Source organism: Vanellus vanellus (genome assembly GCF_965231255.1).
Source record: "Vanellus vanellus genome assembly, chromosome: 12".
In the NCBI taxonomy this organism is placed as follows: domain Eukaryota; kingdom Metazoa; phylum Chordata; class Aves; order Charadriiformes; family Charadriidae; genus Vanellus; species Vanellus vanellus.
Window position 1 is genome coordinate 12,062,679 of NC_138917.1, and position 21,008 is coordinate 12,083,686.

Genomic DNA, 21,008 nt, shown 5'->3' on the forward strand with positions numbered 1-21,008 from the left:
CTGCCTCTCTGTGCCACCGATAGGCCCACTCCCTCCAGGAGAAGCTGCAGGAGCTGAGCAGACAAGCCCAACACTGGCAGCAGTTACACCAGGACAGCGAGCGAGCTCTGGCTGTGCAAGAAGAGGAGCTTGTTGTTTGCAAGGTGGAGCTGGCTTTCCTCAAGGAAGAGCTCCGCAAGGCCAAGGAGCAGGTGCAGGATAGAAACAGGCAGCACCACAGCCCAAGGGCAGGAGCACAGGCTGGACCCCTAGCACCAGGGAACGACGACAGATCCTCGCCAACAGGCAGGGGAGAAGTGGAGAGGACAGGACAGGGAACAGCATACTGCAGATCCCAGGCCAACAGAGTCTGGCAGCAGCAGGGCTGAATATCTTATCCTTAAACTAGCCCTCTTTGCTCTGTTGCTAGAAAGAAGCCCCTCAGCATGGAACTACCATGTTGTGACAGAAGTTCACGGCCAATAGTGCTGAGGTGACGGTTCTTCTCCAGAGCAGCTCTCCCAAAGCACCAACATCTCTAGAGCCTCTGCTCAGCCCCCACCTGGTTTCAACTTTAGTCCTGGGCTCATAGAGGGTGGGAAGAGCAGTCACATGCTGGATCACACATGGCACGGGGGCTCATTCTTTCCAGGTAGAAACCCTGTGCTCTTCCCATGCTTTGGCATGCCCTGACAGCAGCAGGCCACACAAGGAGATGGAGCTGGTGCTGGTCAACATCAGCCAGTACGTGAAGGAGCGGATGTGAGTGAGAAGCCTTACCGGAGTAGAGAGGAGCGGGTGGCTTCCTTCTCCTCACACCAACTCACTCAGCTCACGCCTTGTTTTCAGGCAGTCAAATGAGAAACCAGTGCACAAGATCCAGCAGCAAATCACACAGACTGCAGAGTTGACAGGCGAAAAGGAGTAAGTGGGGAACATGAGGAGTGGGGCTGAGCTGCTGCTCAGTTACTGCTGCTGGCAGGGATGTATGGGACCAATGGACAACTGCTGGACTACCCAAGCTCCTGCGAGGCCAGATCAGGATTGTCTCTGCACCACTGCATCACCTCATCTCCCCTGCCTTTCCTCCAGGCATCTTCAAGACACACTGGGCAGGACGCAGGAAGAAAACACATACCTCATGGTCAGAACACACGAGCAGCACCACAAGTGTGGGCAGCTGAAGGTGAGCAGAATTCCTGGCACAGCCTGGCCTGAAACAGGGCTGGGCTTATGGTCATGTGTGTACAGGGACAGCGGGGCACCAGCTGCCTGCCCAGGGCACGGGTTGTGGGAGAGCTGCCTTTGCAGTAGTATGGGCCAGGGACAGGTTGTCTTTGCCCTCTAGGTCAGTGTAATTCTGTGCCTTGTCCCAGGCTCTACAGGGCAACAACTTGACAGTACCAGCCCTGCACGATTCTACAGGGCTGCCTCCACCCAACACTCACCTCCAGGACAAGAAGCAGCGCAAAACAAAGTAAGAATTAGACTGACAATCTTTAAACAAATAAAATTATTTATGTTCTGTAGCAAAATTAGTGCCAAGCAACCAAAGCCTTCCTGGACCACAAGCTGCAGAGCACTTCACAGAGTACAGTGATCAGAGGAGCTCGGCACTCTCCTAAGGCTCAGCTGCTCCTGGAAGTCTTTAAGCCTCAAAGCAATGGGCACTGCCTCCTTAGAGTCCAAAGCGGGCTGGGGTGCGTCGTGGCGTCAGGGGCTCCCCCTGCTCCTTCCGCCCAGGGGTGTAGATTTTAGTGGATCTGCCAAGAGAGGACAAGGGTGGTCAGTGGAATATGCAACCTTTCCCTGCACCAGAATACCCTCAGGGAAGTTGAGATCCTCTACACAGCTCACTACTGTTCTTACGTAAGCAACCCATAGCCAGGTAGGGCCAGCACCTACCTTGCACTGCCCAGTGGGTTACGGCGCTCCTGCTCCTCCCGACGGGCACGCAGCTGCTCCTCAGCCAAAGCCATCTCTTCCTCCATGGCAGACACTTCCTCCTTGGCACGGCGGCGGTTCTCCTGCAGCAATGCAGGAGGAGGTCAGGGACAGGCAGAGGGCTGGCCAGCTGCAGACTCTACTGGCCCACAGGCCTGGTCGCTCCATGTCAAAACACACACACTACACTAGAACAGGCATACAGTGGGCCTGCTGTCTGCCAGCTCGTCCTGGACAGGAGACTCACCTGGCGTGACTTGCCAGCATGTTTGATACTGTAGAACATGGGGCCCAGCTCTGCCAGCCACTCTCCATCCACAGCAGTGACACACTGCATGTATTCCTGCAGGGACAGAAGGGCAGACCAGGGTAGCAGGATGGCACTGTCAGGGCCTGGGTACCATTTCTAGAGCCATGGCAGCTCCCTCCCTCCCCCATTCGCTCATGGCACTTCTCAGGCTAGGACTATACCCCTTCCAGACAATTCCTCCTGGCCTCAGAAGCTGCTATGGGCTGAACTTGGTGAGACTGCAAAGAGGTTCAAACATGTCCCATGTAGGCCAGGAAAAAAATATTGGGAAATGGACAAACAGGACTCCGCAGAGGACAGACATGCCTAGTCAGTTTAGATGAGAAAGGCTGAGAACTGCCCTTCTGATAGATCCTAGTATCACAGCAAAGCCCTCTCATCTCCCTCAGAGCACTCCTCACCCTTCTTGCTAGCCCTCAGCTCAAGCTCACCTTGGTGGTCATGACCAACTCATGATACACAATGTAGTCTGGTGTGTAGCCCATGCCAAACAGGGAGCTCGTGGGGTGCAGGTGGCAGGGCATGCCTGTGCGGATGTTCACATACTCCCCAATGCCCTACAAAGAGAAGTGTGGTTAGCCCACCTGTTCCCAGACAGGGCCTCTCAGCCCCAAGACTAGCAGAGACACCTCTCACCTTCAGCTTTGCAGCTTGATGGAAATAGGCAGCACAAATGCACTTCCTAACAACATCCCAGTCAGTACCACAGGAAGCTAAGCTCATCCGCTGCTGCACCATAATGTCCTTGAGCTGGGCACGCACCTCCCGCACCTGCAAAGGTGTGTGGCAGTCAGATCCCTCTCCTCTGTAAGGCTCCCGCCCCCAACCTCATTGCCACAGCCTCACCTTCCGCATGGCCTTGGCATGGATAAAGTGCTGGTTGCACCACAGTGTAGAATAGCTGTTGTTCTTCCACTGCAGGTAAACATTCAGATAAGTCAAGTGATCACTCTCTGGAACAGCAAATTTCTCCCGCACTTGGTCACTCTCTTCCTCTCGGCCCTGAAGGGTAAGCAAAGAACACGGGTTAGTCAAAGGTCAGGGGAAGGCCCCAGACTGCTGAAAGAGCAAACAGGTACCTTAGGCCGATAAAAGATGGCAGGCACAGACAACATGGAGACAATGAGCAAGATCTCAGAGCTGCAACCCATGTCGCAGGAGACAATGAGCATTTTGGAGAGTGCAGGATCCAGTGGGAACTCCACCATGAGACGTCCTGTTGAGGTCAGACCACCTGTAGGAACAGCATAGGGATCAGCAGCTGGGCAGGTCCCAGTCCCATGGGCTGAAAGCTTACCCCATCGGCCAATACCTGTGTTATCCAGGGCCCCTAGGATCCACAGCTGGTACATGGAGTTCAGCATGTTGTCCTCGGGGGGCGGATCCATGAAGTGGAACTGCAGCAGGTCCTGCACACCCAGGGACTTGAGCAAAAGCACTACGTTGGCAAGGTTGGTGCGCTGGATCTCGGGCACCGTGGTTGTCAGCAGCTCATTCTTGTAGGCACTCTGGGTGTAGAGCCTGGGGAAGAGATGCCAAGAGCATGCCAGTCATGGCATGGGGCAGCAACTCTGCACTCAGCCAGGCCATTCAGCAGGACACTAGGGAGGAACCGCTACCCTGGCCAACATGACCTCCCCAGCACATAAGGGTGCCTGGGCTCCAGGCACCCCTCTCAGGCACAGTTCTTCCCTGGGCACAGACCAGTCTCAAAGCAAAGCCTTGAGAAAGCTGCCTTTGGCTTGGCTGTTATCCTGACAGTATCAAGGGCAGAACAGCCACAAGTGAAGATGGGCAAAGGAAGAAACTGGAGCATATCCTTTCCTCTGCAGAGGAACTGGGTCCAAAAGACAGGGCCTCAAGGCCTGCCTACTGCCTTCATCCCCCCCAGAAGTTCAAGAGAATGAACAGCTCCAGTGAGAAAAAAATATATATAACTTGATGCCAAGCTGCAGATACAACAGGAACACCAGTGACATGCCTACCTGAAGCAGTGGCCTGGGCCTGTTCGGCCAGCTCGGCCTGCCCTCTGATTGGCATTGGCTTGACTGATGGGGTAGATCTGCAGCGCATCCATGCCTATACGAGGGTTGAAAACCTGTAGGACATGAGAAAAACAGACTGAAGTAAAAGGGAGTCTGGGTCACTATCACAGAATTCCCTCAATCCAACCCCAGAGATCACAGACGTAACAGTACAGGAAATCTTGGCTTACCTTCAACTTGCAGTAGCCAGAGTCAATCACAAACATGATGCCATCCACTGTCAGTGAGGTCTCTGCTATGTTAGTGGCAACAATGCACTTCCTAACCCCATCCGGAGCCTGCAAGCATACTGCACATCAGTCAAATCCCTGCACCGCTGAGGAGGAGCGCATAGCATCAGCACAGAACCCAGAAGGACAGGGGTGACTCTTGTGAAGTTGAGGGGGACACATGCTTTCTCTCACTCTCCACATGCAATACAAAAGGCATGTCTGAACTTCTTACTCATGCTCAATAGTCTTCCCTGGATTAGTTTCCCCTGTCCCCCCTCCTATCACAGAGCACACATCAGCACCTTCTGGAAGATCTTGGCCTGCAAGTCCGACGGTAGCTGAGAATAGATAGGCAGTACAGCAAGAGCAGGCGCCTTCTCCAGCTCCTCAAGATGCTCCACAATTTGCTCTGAGGTCACCTAGACACAAAGAGGGGTGTAAACTTAAGATTAAAATAACAAGGGGTTAGGACAGTACCTGCCCTTCCAGCTCACCTCTATGTCTTCCTGGCCAGGCATGAAGACAAGGATGTCCCCAGGAGCACCAGACAAATGGACCTGCAGGGCTTGTTTCACTGCAGCCTCCACATAATCCTCTTGTGGGGTCTGAAAGGCACAGCTCAGGTTATAGATGCCAGTAATCTCACCTGCCCTGTCCAGTGTGCAAGACTCTATCATATCATAGCATGGCTACTCCTCCTTAATCCTTCCTGTCCACCACAGAGTACTGTACACGCAAGTCACAACCCCCACCCCCCTCCCCCATCACAACAGAACTTCCCTCTGCAATGTTGACCATACCTTGCTGAAAAGAATATCAACAGGGAAAGTGCGCCCAGGAATGTGGAAAATAGGAACGTTCCCAAAGAAGGAGGCAAACTTATCTGCATCCATGGTGGCCGAGGTGACAACAAGCTTCAGATCTGAGCGTCGGGCCACCACCTAAAAAACAGATGAAAGGAACAATAAGGAAAGGGTATTTCTGCATGGCTGCAGGCTGCGGAGACAACAGCACAGGACAGAGCTTCTGCTGTACTCTAAGAGGCACTGGCCACTAATGCCAGGGAACACAGACACTGTATGATCTGTGCAGTTAAGAAGACACGCCAACCTCAGTCCAGGAAACCTTAAGACAGCAAAGATCTCTGTACCTAGAGTTTCTGACAGTTAGCCAGCAAGCCTCTGGCAGCATTTAGACACCAGGAGAGATTTAACGCCCCAGAACCAGAGACTAGGATGTTGGAACAGGAAGTGCAGAGATGTAGCTGCTCTGCTTCCCCCTCCCAGACCTATTAAAAAAGGCCTGTCCCTGCCATACTCTGCTTTAAGACCAACTCACGTGCCCTGTGCTGTTGTCTGCTAGTCCAAGCTCACACATACCTCCCGAAGCAGGCCAAAGAGCACATCAGTATTGAGTGAGCGCTCATGTGCCTCATCCATGATGATAGCACTGTAGTTGTCCAGGTCAGCCTCTCGCAGTGACTCACGAAGAAGGATCCCATCTGTCATGTATTTGATCACCGTTTTCTCAGACGTGCAGTCCTCAAAGCGGATGGCATAGCCCACCTGGGAGGGCAGAGATACCAGCAAGTCTTCCAACAGCCCCATGCACTCACTGTCATCAGGCTGCACCCCTACACCCACTGCTAGACTCACCTCCTCTCCCAGACGCACCCCCATCTCTTCACTGACCCGCTTGGCAACTGACATGGCCGCCACTCTGCGGGGCTGGGTGCAGCCAATCATGCCATAGTCTGTGTAGCCATCCTCATGAAGGTACTGTGTCAGCTGAGTCGTCTTCCCGCTCCCTGTCTCTCCCACGACAATCACAATGCTGTTGTCTCTGAAGAAAGGGAAAAAGTATTTCTTCATACACCACAAAGAAGGGCTTTTGCATTCACAGCCCCAGCAGGCCACCCAAGTGGTGTCCTACTCAGGCAGGAGAACTGCCACCAACTAAGCAAAGCAATGGGCTTTGCTTCCTGAGGGTACAGCTTCCAAACAGGCCATGGATCTAGAAGAATTTCTCACTTGGGCTCCTGAGATGTAAGCCAATGCCCTGGGGATGCTCTATGACCAGCTCCCTGGCAGCCATACCTAAGGATGGAGAGCAGCTCCTGTTGCACAGCAAAGATGGGCAGATACTGTCTCTGCTCCAGGATTGATTTCTTCTTGGCGAACTCACTGCTGGCTTCACTTTTTTCCTTCATGTGTTCAGCAAACTTCTGCTCAGTCCTAAGGAAACACCAGAAGTCCTGAAACTACCTCTCCACACACTTTGCTATGCCTACAGCCCCCATCACTGGCTAAGCAGGAGTAATACCAAGCAAGCTCCTACTTGTAATCCACTTTGCCATCTTCTGTCACCATCTCGTCCTTCTCCTCTTCTTTCTTGATCCCCATAATGTCTCCCAGTTTTGTGCCTGCCAGCTCCCAGTGCTTATGCTGAGCCTGGAAGGACAGAGAGCAGCATAACTTTGCCACAGCAACCACTGACAAATCATTCTTCTCCAATCCTACTCATAAAACTAGGAAAAAATATTAGCCCGACAATTTGCCAAGGCTACAATGCCACACACCCCATTCCTACACCAAGTTCCACTCTTCTAAATGAACTGGAGCAGAGCTTTTAGACACTGGTCTGGATACAGAGACTTGAGGCACAGGACGACCAACCACCTCCTAAGAAAATGGAGTGCTGACCTTTCCATTAAATTTGAACTTAAACCTACACAAATCTGAACCAGAGATAATCTTCCAGCTCTTGAAAGGTGCTCACAGGCCTCTCTCCCACCTTGCTGTTTGCTCTTACCTCTGATATCAGTTTAACTTCCACCTCCATTCTGCTCATAGTATACACAGCACAAATCCAACTAAGTTTCAGTTTACAAGCAATACATCTGTGCTTTCCCCACAGCTATCACACAAGCTTTAGAAAAAGTCCCTAGAAATCAACTCCAAAAACTAACATGCTACCTTAATGCATACCTCCTCTCAACTCTTCTGAGACATGACGATACATCTTGCTGCCATACTGACTGCTGACTGTCCCTAAGCTACCTTGCGTTCTTCCACCTGCTCTCTTCTCCCATGATCCCAGTGTCCTTTGGATCAGACTCCTCTGCACAAGCACACAGTGACTCATGTCCCAGGCAGTGCCTGAGGAAATCACATCACAGCAGTTGCTTGTGAGACAATGCAATGAGCTGGGCTGCCAAGATATATCACGTCACAAAAATATGAACTCCTTATTGTCATTGCCGCCAAAGCCTGTATTCTGCAAAGTCCAAACGAAGGCTATGAAGCACTACATAGAATGTGTACAGTGGGGTAGTAAGCCAAAAGGTCACAGCATACCCTTTTACGCTCCTTTTGCTCCCTGTGCTTGCGCACCAATTGGCTGCCTTTCCGGGCTATGATGGCCAAATCTGAGGTGGCATCCTTGACAGGGATGACTGGCTCTGGCTAGAGGAAAGAGGTATTGCTTCAGTACAGAGAGTTCACACTTGCGGGGCTCCCTGCCATCAGCGCCTTCAGCCACAGTCTCTACCTGCTTGGTGAAGACAATCCTTCCGTCTAGAAAAGGGGGCACTAGATTGTGTACCAACAGATGCACTTTAGCAGAGTTATCCTCCTCAAAATCTTCGTCCACTTCAATCCGATGAACCACACCACTGGTCAGCATGCGATTTGTCTCCCAACGCTCATTATCCTGCAGGAAACAACCTATCAGAAAACACACAGAAGCCCCACAGAAAGCCCAATAGATCAGACCAGAACACTGAGCTCAGGTCTGGGCCTCGCACTGACAACAGTATAAAACTGATCGTTCCAGCCTAGGGAGCCTGAAAGTAAGTACTAGGGGACAAACAGTAACTGGAAGCAGCAAGATGCAGGAAACACAGACTGGCCACATGAAGCACATGGCCAACAGCCGACCCCACGTCTCGCCCCTACCTCATTGATCTGACGCCGCTGTGCCGAGATGCGCTTCTGCCTCTGCTTGTGCAAGTGCTGCTCCCGCTTCTTCACGTACTCCTCAGAGGAGTAGGCCAAGGGGTTGTGAAACTCGTCGTAGCCTTCATCCATCATGTACCAGTCCCGGTCAGCTTGCTGGGAGGGAAAAGGTGCAGCCCTAAGCTCCGCGGGCCGGGCCCTCCCGCGGCTCACGGTCTGGCCGCCGGAGGGAGCCCGCCCGCCTCCCCCAGCCATTCCCGGCCCCTCCACTCCCGATGGCCAGCGGTGGCCCCGCGGCCCGGCCCGCCCAGCCCAGTCGCCCTGAGCCCACCATCTGCTGGGCGTCCCACTCCTTCCCCGCCTTCGGGCTCTCACCCGCTGATCATCTTCCCACTGCTGCCGCTCCTCCTCCGTCTCAAAAGCAATGCCCTCCTCCCCATCTGCATGCCGCCCTGGAGAAAGTGAGCTAGTCAGTGTGGCCACTCCAGACGAAATCCTAGAGCCCGACCTTGCGCTGTGAAGGGCAAGGGGATTCCCCCACTGCTCAGTCTAGGCAGCTCAGCCCAAGCTCCTCACCTCTCCCTCTGGACAGCCGCGGCGTGGCCCCCAGGTGTTTCCGGTCATCAGCCCATTCATTGTATTTGTATGATGGGGTGGGCAATGGCGTCTTATCCGAGTACCTGCTCCTCACAGACCTGAAAAAACAGCATGAGGGAGGAATTGGGGCCTGCAGCCAGGAGCGACTCTTACACACACCCTCCCCTTTCTGCAGCCCAACAGCTCATAGCCGCAGTCCCAGGCACTGATACCTGTCCCGGTCTCTCCGGTCCGTGTCCCGCAGTGATGATGCCCGGTGGCTGCGCTCTGAGTCTCGATAGGATGGCGTGGGTGAGGGAGATTCCCACTGTGAGCGGCGGGCACTGCTGTAGCCACTATCATCTTCCTCCCAGCTGGAGCGAGATGGCGTGGCTGCATCTAGCAGAGGAGATGGGGTTTGACACTTGATGTTCGAACAGTGACCCCAGGCACCTGGAGCCCCCTTACACTTTCTAGCAAGAAACATGCCCTTCCTTTAAGGGGCTGACCCAGCGATTCCAAGGAAAATTGCCAAAGGACCACATTTCTATCACACAGACCCAGAACAGACCCCACTGCACAGAGATCAACCAGATTTTTACACACATAGAGCTGCCAGACTGCTCCCAGATTGCTCTTAGACCCAGGTCGAACTAGGAGTTTTATGCTTGCCCTAACCACAAACATTAAAAGATATGGGCTTTTCTACCCACACTTGTCCTGACAAAAAACAGCAGAAAACAAAAAAAAGAACAAAACCCTTCCTGCTAGATCTCACACAAGAACTCTACCAGGTCCCACTCCTACCTTTAGGCCGATGTCTGGGACTCTCCGGTTCGCTCCTCCTGCTGCTCCGCTCCAATGAGCCATCTCTTTCTGATCTGCTGCTGTGACGACTTCTATCACGCTCCTCTGCAAAAAGAAAGTAAGATCAGGTGCTCAGTGCACAAATGGGCTTCCCAAGTCTGCTTCAGAAAACCATGAACATTAGCTAAAGACTACAAACAGGCTGAGGGACAAGCCCAAACCCTAAGCAGGAAAAGTCACAAAGGTCTCTGAGCAGTTACCACGGTCCCGTTTACGATCATGGTCCCGATCCCTGCTGCGTTCCTTCTTTCGTTCCTTCTCCTCCTTGGAGGAAGCAAAGACACCATGTTCCCGACGCTCCCTTTCCCGTTGCCGGCTGCGTTCCCAAAACTCCTCACTGACACCCCCTGTGTAGGAAGGTGTTTCCACATGGACAGAACGGTAATGCCTGGAAAAACAGAGCAGAGATGAGAAAAGCTCAAAAGTGCTAAGAAATAGCTGGCCTTTCACTTGTCTCATACAAGTCTACTTTTAGAACTAGAAGTTCTAGTTTTAGAAGCAGAAGCTTATGGTTAAAAGTGCTTTCTCCAACCTTTGTTAACAGCCCACCAAGTCTGCTGATGTTCTCACACACACTTCTGAGCAGGCCACTGCTGCCAGGCATTAGGAAGCAGACAGTGTCACGATTAGGATGGCTGGTGTCTGCAGGCCTAACTGTCTAAACACACTCCTACCCACAACGACTCAGGGAAGGCACCAGTAAAAGAGTTTTTCCCAGACCTCCTCAGATCTACAGAGGTGCCCCACAGTCCTCCTCCTCTGAAATCTATAGATCTCCCCACCACACAGGAGGTTCCAACTCCGCCTGTTACAGGGTGCAGCCCCCACAGACACTGACAGCGCTCATACCCCATGCTCACACTCATTTCCCCTGGTGGGGACCCAACGGCTGCAAAGTGCCTCGTGTCAGCACTGGAACCCCCACACAGACCCCACCTGTCCTTGCGAGTGCTCCGGCTGCTCCGATCGGTCTCCTCCTCATCATCCTCCTCAGGGCTGCCTGCCTCGTCATGGCCCTCTTCCCAATCCTTGTAGGAGGAGACCCGAGACCGCTTTCCACCGGACGCCTCCTCCTCGCGTTCCCGCCGCTTCTGGGCCGCCAACACATCCAGGCCCAGCAAGGAGGCCCGTGGGGCCGGCGCCTTGAAGACGTGCTGCTCGGCGGCGGCGCTCCGCTTCCGCAGCACCAGCCCGCCGGCCTCGGCGTCCGGACTCGTCCCCGCCAGCCGGTGCAGCGACTCCTCGCTCGCCTCGGCCATGGCCATCGCTGCCGACCGCTACCACGCCAGGCAGGGCCGAGAGGCCGGGCCGCGGCGGGCGCCCATGGGGCCTGCGGGGCACAAGTTAGCAGGAGGGTCGACGCCGGAGCGCTGCCTCGGCCTCGTCGCCCGCCGCCCCGCTCTCACAACCCCCAAACCTGCTTGCGGTTGCCTCAGCGACCATAAACCAGCTCCCTGAACGCCGCCATGGCCGCCCCACAGTGCTCCGCGAGAAGCGCCACTCTAGCCCGCTTGAACAATAGACATAACTGCCAGAGCCTATAGGAGCGGCAATCACCATAGAGTCCAGCCACCGCTAGACAAGACGCGCTACCGGTCCCTCGGCGGACTTCCTGCGTGGGAGCACTGTGGGGGTCACGTGGCCACGGGAGGACTTCCGGCCGTGGAGGGCGCGGCCGGAAAAGAGAGGTGGCGGGGCGGTGGACGGGGTGCCCAGGGATCTGCCACAGACGGGGCGGGGAGAACCCCACAGACACCCCCAGACACGGGGAAGGGGAAGAACCCCACAGATATCCACATCCGGGGGGGGCTGGAAGAAGCCCACAGACACCCACACACACGGGAGGTAGGGGGAAAGAACCCCACCGGCACCCATACACACACGGGGCGGGGGGGAAGTACCCCACAGGCACCTACACGGGAGGGATGGGGGGGAACCCCCCCACACACACGGGGGGGGGAAAGGGAAGAACCCCACAGACACCAACCCACACACACGGGGGGGAAGGGGGAGAACCCCACAGACACCCACGCACAGACGGGGAAGGGGCGGCAGAAAGGCACACGCACACACACACAGGGGGAAGGGGGAGAACCCCAAAGCCCCTGGCAGCCCCTGCAGACAAGGCCACCCTCCCAAGGGAAGCCCTGCACAGACCCCACAGGCAACACCCCCCCCCTCCCCCCCGAGAGGCACACGCGCGCACACACACACACAGACTCACACTCACTCACCCCCCTGCACAGACACATACGTGCACTCCCCCCGCAGTGCACCACACACAGAGAGACAGACAGAGCCTGCAGCTGGGTGTGGGGCAGTTTTATTCCAGCACGGCCGCGCCTCAGCCGGCCGCCACCGTCTCCTTGATCCAGGCCAGGACACGCTGCACATTGACATATACACCATACTTGGAGGCTGTGCAGGTCTTGTCATAGCTGAGGATTCCAGCTGCGTACCAGGTGTCATCATCAGGGTCCTGCACGGCGAAGGCACCGCCAGCATCCCCATAGCATGTATCCTCCCGCAGCTCACTCATGCCCACACAGAAAGTGTCATTGCTGAGGATGGGTTGGACCCAGTAGGATTTATTCCGTGCCTCGTAGTACTGCCTGCAGTTCTCACCCTCTGCCACAGGCAGCATAACATACTTCAGCATGTTGGGAAAGGCAAAGGTGGCGCCGCGGCCCCAGCCGGAGACATAACCCACCCGCCCTGGGTGCACGTAGTCCTTCTGGGGCAGGCAGATGGGCATCACCTCCTCTCCAAGGACCACCTTCTGCTTAAGCTTCAGCAGGGCCAGATCCACTGCCTCTGGGTAGCCAGGGTGCAGCACCACACGCTCGATGCCCAAGGCAGGCTCCTTCTGGCTGCCCAGGAAGAGCTGCAGTGTAGGGGCGATCTCCTCTGGCTTGGCATTCTCACTGTGGTTCAGGTAGACATTCTTGCCCGTGGTCAGCAGCCACTGGTCATCAATGAGCGTGGCTCCCACAGTGAGGTTGTGGCGGGTCACAAGCCGGCCCTGCCAAGGGAAGCTGCCCTTCCTAGCCAGCAGGCCCCCGATGATGCGCTGCATCTGCCTGGGGGGGTTCTTCGGCTTCCCGCACACTGCATAGGGCAGAGAGGGCCCTGGTGAGCCCTCTGAGGCTGACATGCGCCAGATGCCTCCTAGCTCACAGCAGCCCCAGGGAGCAGCACTGAAGATGGGGTTATGAGCAACCCCTGCAGCCCTTTAGCTGCTCGGACTGACCGCTCACAGTGCCTCCCCCCCCCCGCCCCTCGCAGCCCCAGCCCCTGCTGCTCTGCTCTCACCTGGTTCGCAGACAGGTACCTCCTTGCCAGCTTCAGGGTTCACCCACGCTTGATCGTCGTCACACTTGTATGTGCCTTTGGAGGGAAACCAGAGTCAGCACCCCTGCCCTGCAAGGCCGGGGGGAGGGAGGGAAGGACCCCACAGCCAGGGAGGCGAGGAAGTACTTGTGCCTCCCCAGGGCTTGGGGGAGCAGGGGTAGCTACTCATACCCCCCCAGGAAGTGGGGGGGGGGGGGAGCACAGGGCAGCATATCATCCGACTTTGGGCAGCCCCATGCATCCCGTGGAGCCAGGGACAAGCCCCGTCCCTGGGTGCTGTGCCCATGCTGTGTGACTCACCATCACCAGAGCCACGCAGCTGGTAGTATGGGTCGCAGCGGTACTTGATCAGGTGCTCCACGTAGCCATGTTCAATCTCTGCAGGCTTTGCACAGCTCCACTCTGCAGACACACGATGCTCAGCTTCCCAGAAGATCCAGCCCAGGACATTGCCCCCACCTCCGGCAGGTCCCTCCCCAGTCCTGTCTTCCCTGCCCCATGCCTGCTCCCTGCCAAGGCTGCCCCTGGCTTCAACCAAGCCTCAGTGCTCCCACCCTTGCCCTAGAAGGTACCAGTGGCAGTTGCAGTCTCCAGCACAGTCCAGGCCAGGCCAGCAATCAGCAACACTGCAGGTCTGCAGGGAAGAGAGGGCACACTCAGCAGAGAGACAGCCTGGAGGTCGCCTGGGCCATACCTGGACCCTGCTGCTGTGGAGGACGAGGCTGCAGTGTTGGGACCCAGAGCACTTCAGTCCCGACACAATTCCTGCCACAGCCCACAGCAGGGCCAGGTCCTCAGCCAGACAAGCACAACAGACACAGCACCAAGCATGTGCAGGGACACATCGATGTTGCTCACCCCATGCTCATAGCTCCCTCTCCTCACAGCAGCCTTCTTCTGCAGGTCAATGCTGTTCAGGGCTCCCTCCTGATCCCTTTTATTGCCACCTCCCCCATCCTAGTGCAGCCCCATGTGTTCTAGACCTCCTGACCCTGCTGTACGCAGCCAGCACCTTTCCCAGCAGGAGGAGCACAAAAAGCCCCACCTGGCCCACAGCCGGCCTGGCAGAAGCTCCTGGGAAGGCTGCCAAGCCCCCATGGGAAGCCAGGGTGCCAAGAATTTCCGGGATTTTGCAGCTACAAATATGCGGGGAGGGATCTGGCTGCAAACACTGGTGCCCTGGCGCTGTGACACCAGCTGAGGTTCAGAGAAAGCAGAGCCAGCCCCCCGATCCCTGCAAAACTGCTCTGTGCCCCCACCTAGAGCAGTCCCTGTGGGGGCACCCGGCAGCCCCACAGGGTGCAGGCAGCCACCCCAGTTCTGGCAGGTGAAGCCGGGGCAGAGGGGCTGAGTGCCATCCCACCCTGTGCCTGTCTCTGCCCACAGCCGGGGCGCACCCTGCCAGCCACCCCGCAAAGCTGGGGCACAGCGGGGCTCAGGGTCACCACTGCCCTGGGCAGCACCAGCCCAGCTGGCTGAGGGGTGCAGTATGTCCCATGCCAGCTCACTGCAGGTTCCAAAGGACTGCGACCAAGCTGACCTCTTCCCACAAGAACCCACCCCTTCCCGCCCAGCGGGTTCCAGCCCCACGTCCTGGCAGCCCCTGGCCCCTTGGGTGCAGGTTGTTTGTCAGCAGAGGCCAAGGCCCGGCCCAGCCCAGCCTTACGGGAACTCACAGCAGCAATCGCTGGCCAGTGCCCAGCTGGACGTGGCCGGCCAGCCGTAAGGGCACAGGACAGAGCATATCAGCCGGCTCCGATGAGCAGTCTGCTTCCAGCAGAAGCACAACCAAGGGGCAGCAGCCCCCAGCCTTTTACCTATCCCAGGGTGTCAGCGTTGTAGTGAGGCCATCCCAAAACCGTCTGGAGCATGTGGGGCCAAACCCAGCCCTGAGCCATCGAAGCCTGGCCTGTTGGGGGTCTCACCAGCACCCCTCCTGCCTCTCAGATGCTCCAGTCCTTCAAGCTCAGCAGGGACATCTGTGTCTGGCCCCAGACACTCCAAAGAGGGCTTTCCCATCCTGTGCAAGCTTCTTCCCATCTCATGGGGCGTCTGTTCCCCTAAACAATGCAGGGCTTGACATCTCTGGCCCAGCACCAGTCATACTCATGCAACCACACTGGAAGCATAGAAGACTACAGTCCAGCACAGGATGCATCAAGACTCGACAGCTCCGACCCATGAACCACACCAGTGCTTAGAAAGGCGCTGAGGCATTTGATGATAGCAGGCTTAGACAGCACTGTCCCACTGCAGCAACGTTGTCCTTCCACAGGAGACTGCTATGCCCTGGCAGGGAAAAAAAGACACGCGACTGTGCCTCAGTGCCCGCTCTGCAGCCTCGAGGTTAGCTCAGATAAAGGGGCTACCTGCAGGAAGGTGTGGGAAGCTGCCCCAGCCTGCCCATGGGGCATGGACCGCAGCCCACGCACTGGGCTACGGCAGCGCAGGACCATGCCTGAGACCAACACTGCCAGCGATTGCCATGGCAGTGCATGGCACTGAATGTCTCCAACCACAGTCACAAATCAGCTGCAGAGCACAGACAAGAGTCCTCTGGGACAAGGTGAAACTCAAGCTCACGATCCCACAGGCGTGACAGCCACCTTCAGACTGGGAGAACCAGTGCCTTCCAGGCCCTCTCCAGAGAAAGCACATCAAAACCTTGGCCAAGGGACCAGGTCACATCCCTGTTAGAGCAGGAGAAAGCACCAGCAGTCTGAAGCAGAGAATCTAGGAAATGAAGCGGGCTGGTGCAGAGGGCTGCGGAAGCAGGGGAGCAGCTGGCTGACAGCCCTGATGTGAGCTGAGGGCCACTGAGAGCAGGGTCAGCAGTCTCCCTCCTCCTGTAAACAGGTGTGGTGAAGCACTGTGATGCAACCCTGTGCTGCAGGGTGGAGTGCGAGAGGTTGCAGATGGAACATTGTGTCCAAGTCAAGATGTTTTGCTCAAGAAAAGCCCGAGACAACCACAGGGAGTCCAGAGCAAAGCAGCAGACAATGCCAGAGGCCCCAAAGCCAAAACCAACAGCCTCCAGAAGCATGAACAGGGCCTTTCCAAAACAAGTGACAGGGCATAACTGCAGCTGTCTCCAAAGATCTACATACCAGCAGCAAAAGGAAGAAATGGTGCCCAGCACTTCCCAAGGACCCAGCCTCAGGCAGAGGTCTCTGCAAGGGGAGCCGTGGTGAACTTTGCGTAGATCCATCCCAGAGCCCAGCTACCCTGCAGCTTCTACCACTGGGAAAAGATGCACTGAGTGGGAACTGCATAAAGAGAGCTGATCCCACTTGGCTGAAGAGAGCCGGGCTGTGCCCCTCCGACCCAAGGGGTTACTCCAGAGCAACACACAGGACCAGGCAAGCCAAACATTTATTGACACTCGGGCAGGACCCAGGGCTGGCAGGTTTGTTACAGGACCACGTGCGAAGAGGGGAGGAGGGCGGGGAGGGCAGACCCTCCGGCAGAGGCTCTGGTGCAGAAGGACCAAGTGCCAACCAGAGCAGACAGCACAGGCTGCAGGGTCCCTGGCACACAGCTTGGTCTGCAGCTCTGGGCAGTGATGCCAGGGAAGGTGTGTGACCTCCACAGGGAAGCACTGCAGCAGGAGCCAGGGCACAGGACTGCATACAACCTGCAGGGCTGTCCCCTCAGAGGCCTTCCTCACCATCCAGCAGAGCCTTACCCAGCATTGGTTTCTGCTGGGGACCCCAACCCACATGAAAGCCAAAATATGGCCCTGGACAAAGGCAGCAGTGTGGAGGTCCCCTCCCCTGCTCCCCACCAGCGCAGCCCCAGCTTCACCTGTCACTGCCCCTTCTCGGGTGCTGGGACCAGGACCTTGGCTCAATCCCAGCCTGCCCAGCACTGGAAGCGTCAGACCTGTCCCTGCTTGGCCACAGCTCCTCCTGGCTAGACCATGGTTCTGCAGCATATCAGCACCGGTGATCTGCTCCAACTGCCTCCATGACGTTCTTGAACCCCTGCTCCCTAACCAAGGATAGCATGTGACAGTTGGGCCAGCTAGGCACTGCGGCTCAGCCCTGTGGTACTGCTGCTCATACACCAGCACGTGTCTGCCCAGAGCCACCCAGGGCCTGGTGACTCCCTGGGGAGGTGCCTGGCCCCTCACTCACCTCAGCAGCTCCTCCAGTTCCCGCTTCACTGCCCCCACCACTGGCGGCCCGTGGTACACAAGCGCCGTGTACATCTGCACAAGTGAGGCTCCAGCACGGATCTTCTCCATGGCATCGTGCCCACTGCTCACCCCACCCACCCCGATGATGGGCACCTGGCCTGTGGGCAGGTGCAGGGTCAGGACAACATGGGTGATGCCAGCAGGTGCCCCCAAGCCCTGCTATGCCCCTACCTCGGGTGAGGGAGTACATCTCCCTGATGGTCTGTGTGGAGAGCTCCCGCAGGGGCTTCCCGCTGAGGCCCCCGGGCTCTGTGCGCTGCGTGCTCCGGAGGCTGCTAGGGCGGCTCACTGTGGTGTTGCTGACAATCAGCCCGTCCACACCTAGCTGAGGGGGGCAGCAGCATGAGGACACAGATGCCACAAGCAGCCCCCCACTCTCATCCTCAGGCTGCCAGGCCAGGACCTCCCTGGCAAGTGCCCCAGCAATGTGCCCGAGGACAAAGCAGCTGCCCCTCACTGCCTGGACCGTCCCCAAGGTCTGGGTGATGCACACGGGACCTCACAGACTCAGAGCTACCCAGGACACAGTCCCTACAGCAGCCAGAGCTGCAGGTCCACCTGTCCCTTCAGAGAGGTGACTTGCCAGGAGCACCGTGGTCCTGCCCCCGTGCTGTGTGAGGTGAGGCAGGAGGCACACCAGCCCAGCTTCTCGCCAGCCTCCCCTTCCTGCCTCCTCACCTCGCAGATGACACTAGCAATGTCCTGCTTGTCCTGCGCAGTGAGGTCAGGAGCAATCTTCACCAGCACGGCTGGCTTGCGCTCGCAGGGCAGAGCGTCCCTCTCTGCCAGCACCTGCATGGGGGTGTGTGGGGACACAAAGCAGCGCGTGGTGGGGGAACACCTCCTGCCCCGGACCGGGGAGACGCGTGCGCCCACCGCCACAGGCAGCAGAGGGACAGGCCCTGCTCTCCCTACGTGGCACCACCAATGGGATGTGCACCCTATGACACAGGGCCTGGGGCACACAGCCTGCACAGGGCCTGCTGGCCGCCCCCTTGCAGGAGCAGAGGGCAATGCCTCACTGCTCACATGCCCTTTGCTGGAGTACAGTACCCTGGCAAACCCCACACCAGCAGCTGATCAGAGGACATCTCAGTGGCTCTGCCCACCACTCCGGGGAGCCACCACGCTGCTCCCTGTGCTGGAGCAGAGCAGGTGCTGTCAGGGGATGGGATGCATCCAGTGCTGCAGGTGTGGTCCAGGCTGGTTGTGAGGATCACCTACCTTGGTCAGCAGGTCCTGCAGCTCAGCCTTGCCCTGCAGGTCCCGCAGCCCTGGAGTGTTCGGGCTGGACACATTCACAACCAGGTAGTCAGCCAAAGGGCCCAGCGTCTGGACCCCAGCCACGTAGTCAGCTGCAGCGTCAGTAGAGCTCTTGTTCTTGCCCAGGTTGACTCCAAGGGGCATCCCCGCTGGAACACAGACACAGCTGAGCCAGAGCAGCAGGACCAACTGTCACATAAGGGGCCAGAGTGCCTGACAAAGGAGACCCCAGGACCAGCTGAAAACAAGACAGGGATATGCAGCCCACATGTCTCATGAGGGTGGGCCTGGGACTGTCCTGCAGCCACAGGCGCATCACCACAGCCGCCCCAGTCAGCACCCCCCAAGTACCGCAGCCTCCAGGCTGGCCACCTGGTGGAGGCTGCCCTCACAAACTGCCCAGCTGGGGCCCTATTGGGTTTGGCTAATCTCAGCAGACACGTCCTGCCCAAAACAGCAAGCACAGCCTCTATTACAGAGAAAATGGCAGGAGAAAGGCACCAGGTCACAGTCCCAAGGGGGAGAAGATACAGCCCCAAGAGGGTTCCTGCTGTTGGAGTACACCTTGCTCTGGCCAGGGCCTTCCCGTGCCTGTTCACCGGCGTTACACACATTTCCCAGCATATAGCTACCTTGGAGACTCCCAAACCTGCACTTCAGGCACCAAGAGCAAAAGCTTATAAGCTTGTCTCACCACCAGTGAGCCTGAGCTGCTTCTCCTGGCGGGCCCGCAGCCTGCGCTCCACTGCAGCATGGCCGTGGCTGTTGAATCCATACCTGCATGAGAACAGACGGGGTTCAGGGCTGGGCTGGTGTCCACAAGCCCTAAGCAGGACACAGGAGAAACATGGGGGAGACATATGGTCTCTGCAGCTCTGCTCATCACATCCAACCCAAGAGCCACCACAACACAGACCACAGAGCCGTGACTACCCAAATAAATGCCTTCCCTCTGGGTGAACAGTCTGGGACACCGCAGAGCAGCCACCCTCAGATCCCACCTGTTAATGACTGCCTCGTCCTCCACCAGCCGGAAGACCCTGGGTCTGGGATTCCCTTCCTGGGGCTTGGGTGTGACAGTCCCTACTTCCACAAAGCCAAAACCCATCTTGTACAGCCCGTCCACAGCCTCGCCCTGCTTGTCGAAGCCAGCTGCCAGGCCCACCGGGTTGCAGAACCGCTGGCCGAGGACTCGCACCTCCTGTGGGGCAGGTGCTGGGTCACACACTGGCAGCCAGGAGCCAGGAGGGCCAGAGCCCACCGACACCAGGAGCCACAGCCAGGGCCTCCCTCCAGCCCCCACAGGAGCAGTGCCAGCCCCCTCCCCTCCATCCCTTCTGCCCCACAGCGTGTCCTCACCAGCTGCCTGCCCCAGGGGACCCATGGCTCCTGCCAGGGCCATCTCCTACACCCCGGGCCACCCCAGGAGCCCTGCTGGGCACCTCCACCGGCGGGCAGAGCTCATCTCCCCCCATGGACAGCGACAGGTCTGGAGTCACCCCGAGACCCGGCCGCCTGCCCACCCCCCCAGGCCCTGCTATCTCCCCAGCCACCACCCTCTGCCCTGGCCACCCCACCCCACCCCCGGTCTCCCCCGCCACAGAGCCGTACCAGCGCGGGGCCGTCGGGACGGGCAGGGGGCAGCAGCCCGAATGCGGCCGCGCGCAGGGCCAGGCCGTGGGCGGCCTCGGGAGGAATGGCCCGGAGCGCGGGCATCACCGCCGCCGCGTAGAGCCGCTCGTCGCCCGCCGCCAGCGCCGAGCCCAGCAGCAGCCCGCAGCCGCCCAGCGCCGCCGCCAGCGCCCGCAGCCGCCCCTGCACGAGAGGGTCAGCTCCGCGACCGCATCCCATCCCATCCCATCCCGGCACCGGCACCCCGCCCCGCCCACACCACATACCGCTCCCCGCCCCAGTGCTGCCCGCTCCAGCCCCAGCCGCCCCCGGCCAAGCCCGACCCCGCCTCGGGACCCCCCGAGCACACCTCGCCTGGCCGCCCCCAACTCCTCCCGCCGCCCCCAGGACCCCCGGACCGCCCCAGACCCCGCCGGGCGCTCACGCGCAGCGGCGCCGCCATCTGCTCAGCCCGACACGTGGAAGGGCACTTCCGGGAGCCCGACACGATGATTGGCGGAGGCCGGGCCCTCCCAGCCAATAGAGGGGCAGCAGGACTCGGGGCGGGCTGCCGGGACGCAACAAAGGGGCGGGGCCTCGAGGGAGACCGCCCTGACCCCGCCCATGGGGGGACGAAGGGCGGGGTCAGAGGGGGAGCCCGGTCCCGGGCGGTCCCGGCTCCCCTGCGGGTCACAG

At 58.1% G+C, this 21,008-nt stretch overlaps 3 protein-coding genes across 3 annotated transcripts; all 3 read right to left on the reverse strand.

Moving 5' to 3' along the window:
- Positions 1-1,477: 1,477 nt before the first annotated feature.
- DHX38 (DEAH-box helicase 38) lies at positions 1,478-11,450 on the reverse strand. Its single transcript, XM_082489331.1, has 27 exons — positions 11,307-11,450; positions 10,826-11,219; positions 10,090-10,277; positions 9,830-9,934; positions 9,256-9,421; positions 9,023-9,141; positions 8,822-8,898; positions 8,447-8,602; positions 8,040-8,201; positions 7,847-7,954; positions 6,828-6,940; positions 6,587-6,724; positions 6,146-6,332; positions 5,870-6,055; positions 5,291-5,431; positions 4,985-5,095; positions 4,793-4,909; positions 4,449-4,556; positions 4,219-4,331; positions 3,546-3,754; positions 3,313-3,467; positions 3,080-3,235; positions 2,870-3,004; positions 2,665-2,790; positions 2,171-2,266; positions 1,885-2,006; positions 1,478-1,742 (listed from the first exon to the last, which is right to left on the reverse strand). Exons 2-27 carry the CDS (start codon positions 11,152-11,154, stop codon positions 1,658-1,660), a joined length of 3,708 nt encoding a protein of 1,235 aa, XP_082345457.1. The 5' UTR covers positions 11,155-11,219; positions 11,307-11,450; the 3' UTR covers positions 1,478-1,657.
- A 746-nt stretch (positions 11,451-12,196) lies between these two features.
- Positions 12,197-14,172, reverse strand: LOC309676831 (haptoglobin-like). The gene is made up of 5 exons (XM_082489479.1): positions 14,099-14,172; positions 13,813-13,874; positions 13,541-13,642; positions 13,202-13,276; positions 12,197-12,997 (listed from the first exon to the last, which is right to left on the reverse strand). Exons 1-5 carry the CDS (start codon positions 14,107-14,109, stop codon positions 12,234-12,236), a joined length of 1,014 nt encoding a protein of 337 aa, XP_082345605.1. The 5' UTR covers positions 14,110-14,172; the 3' UTR covers positions 12,197-12,233.
- A 2,866-nt stretch (positions 14,173-17,038) lies between these two features.
- On the reverse strand, positions 17,039-20,780 carry DHODH (dihydroorotate dehydrogenase (quinone)). Its single transcript, XM_082489478.1, has 9 exons — positions 20,758-20,780; positions 20,313-20,516; positions 19,703-19,902; positions 19,396-19,478; positions 18,663-18,850; positions 18,117-18,230; positions 17,610-17,763; positions 17,377-17,536; positions 17,039-17,230 (listed from the first exon to the last, which is right to left on the reverse strand). Exons 1-9 carry the CDS (start codon positions 20,773-20,775, stop codon positions 17,176-17,178), a joined length of 1,176 nt encoding a protein of 391 aa, XP_082345604.1. The 5' UTR covers positions 20,776-20,780; the 3' UTR covers positions 17,039-17,175.
- Positions 20,781-21,008: the final 228 nt, after the last annotated feature.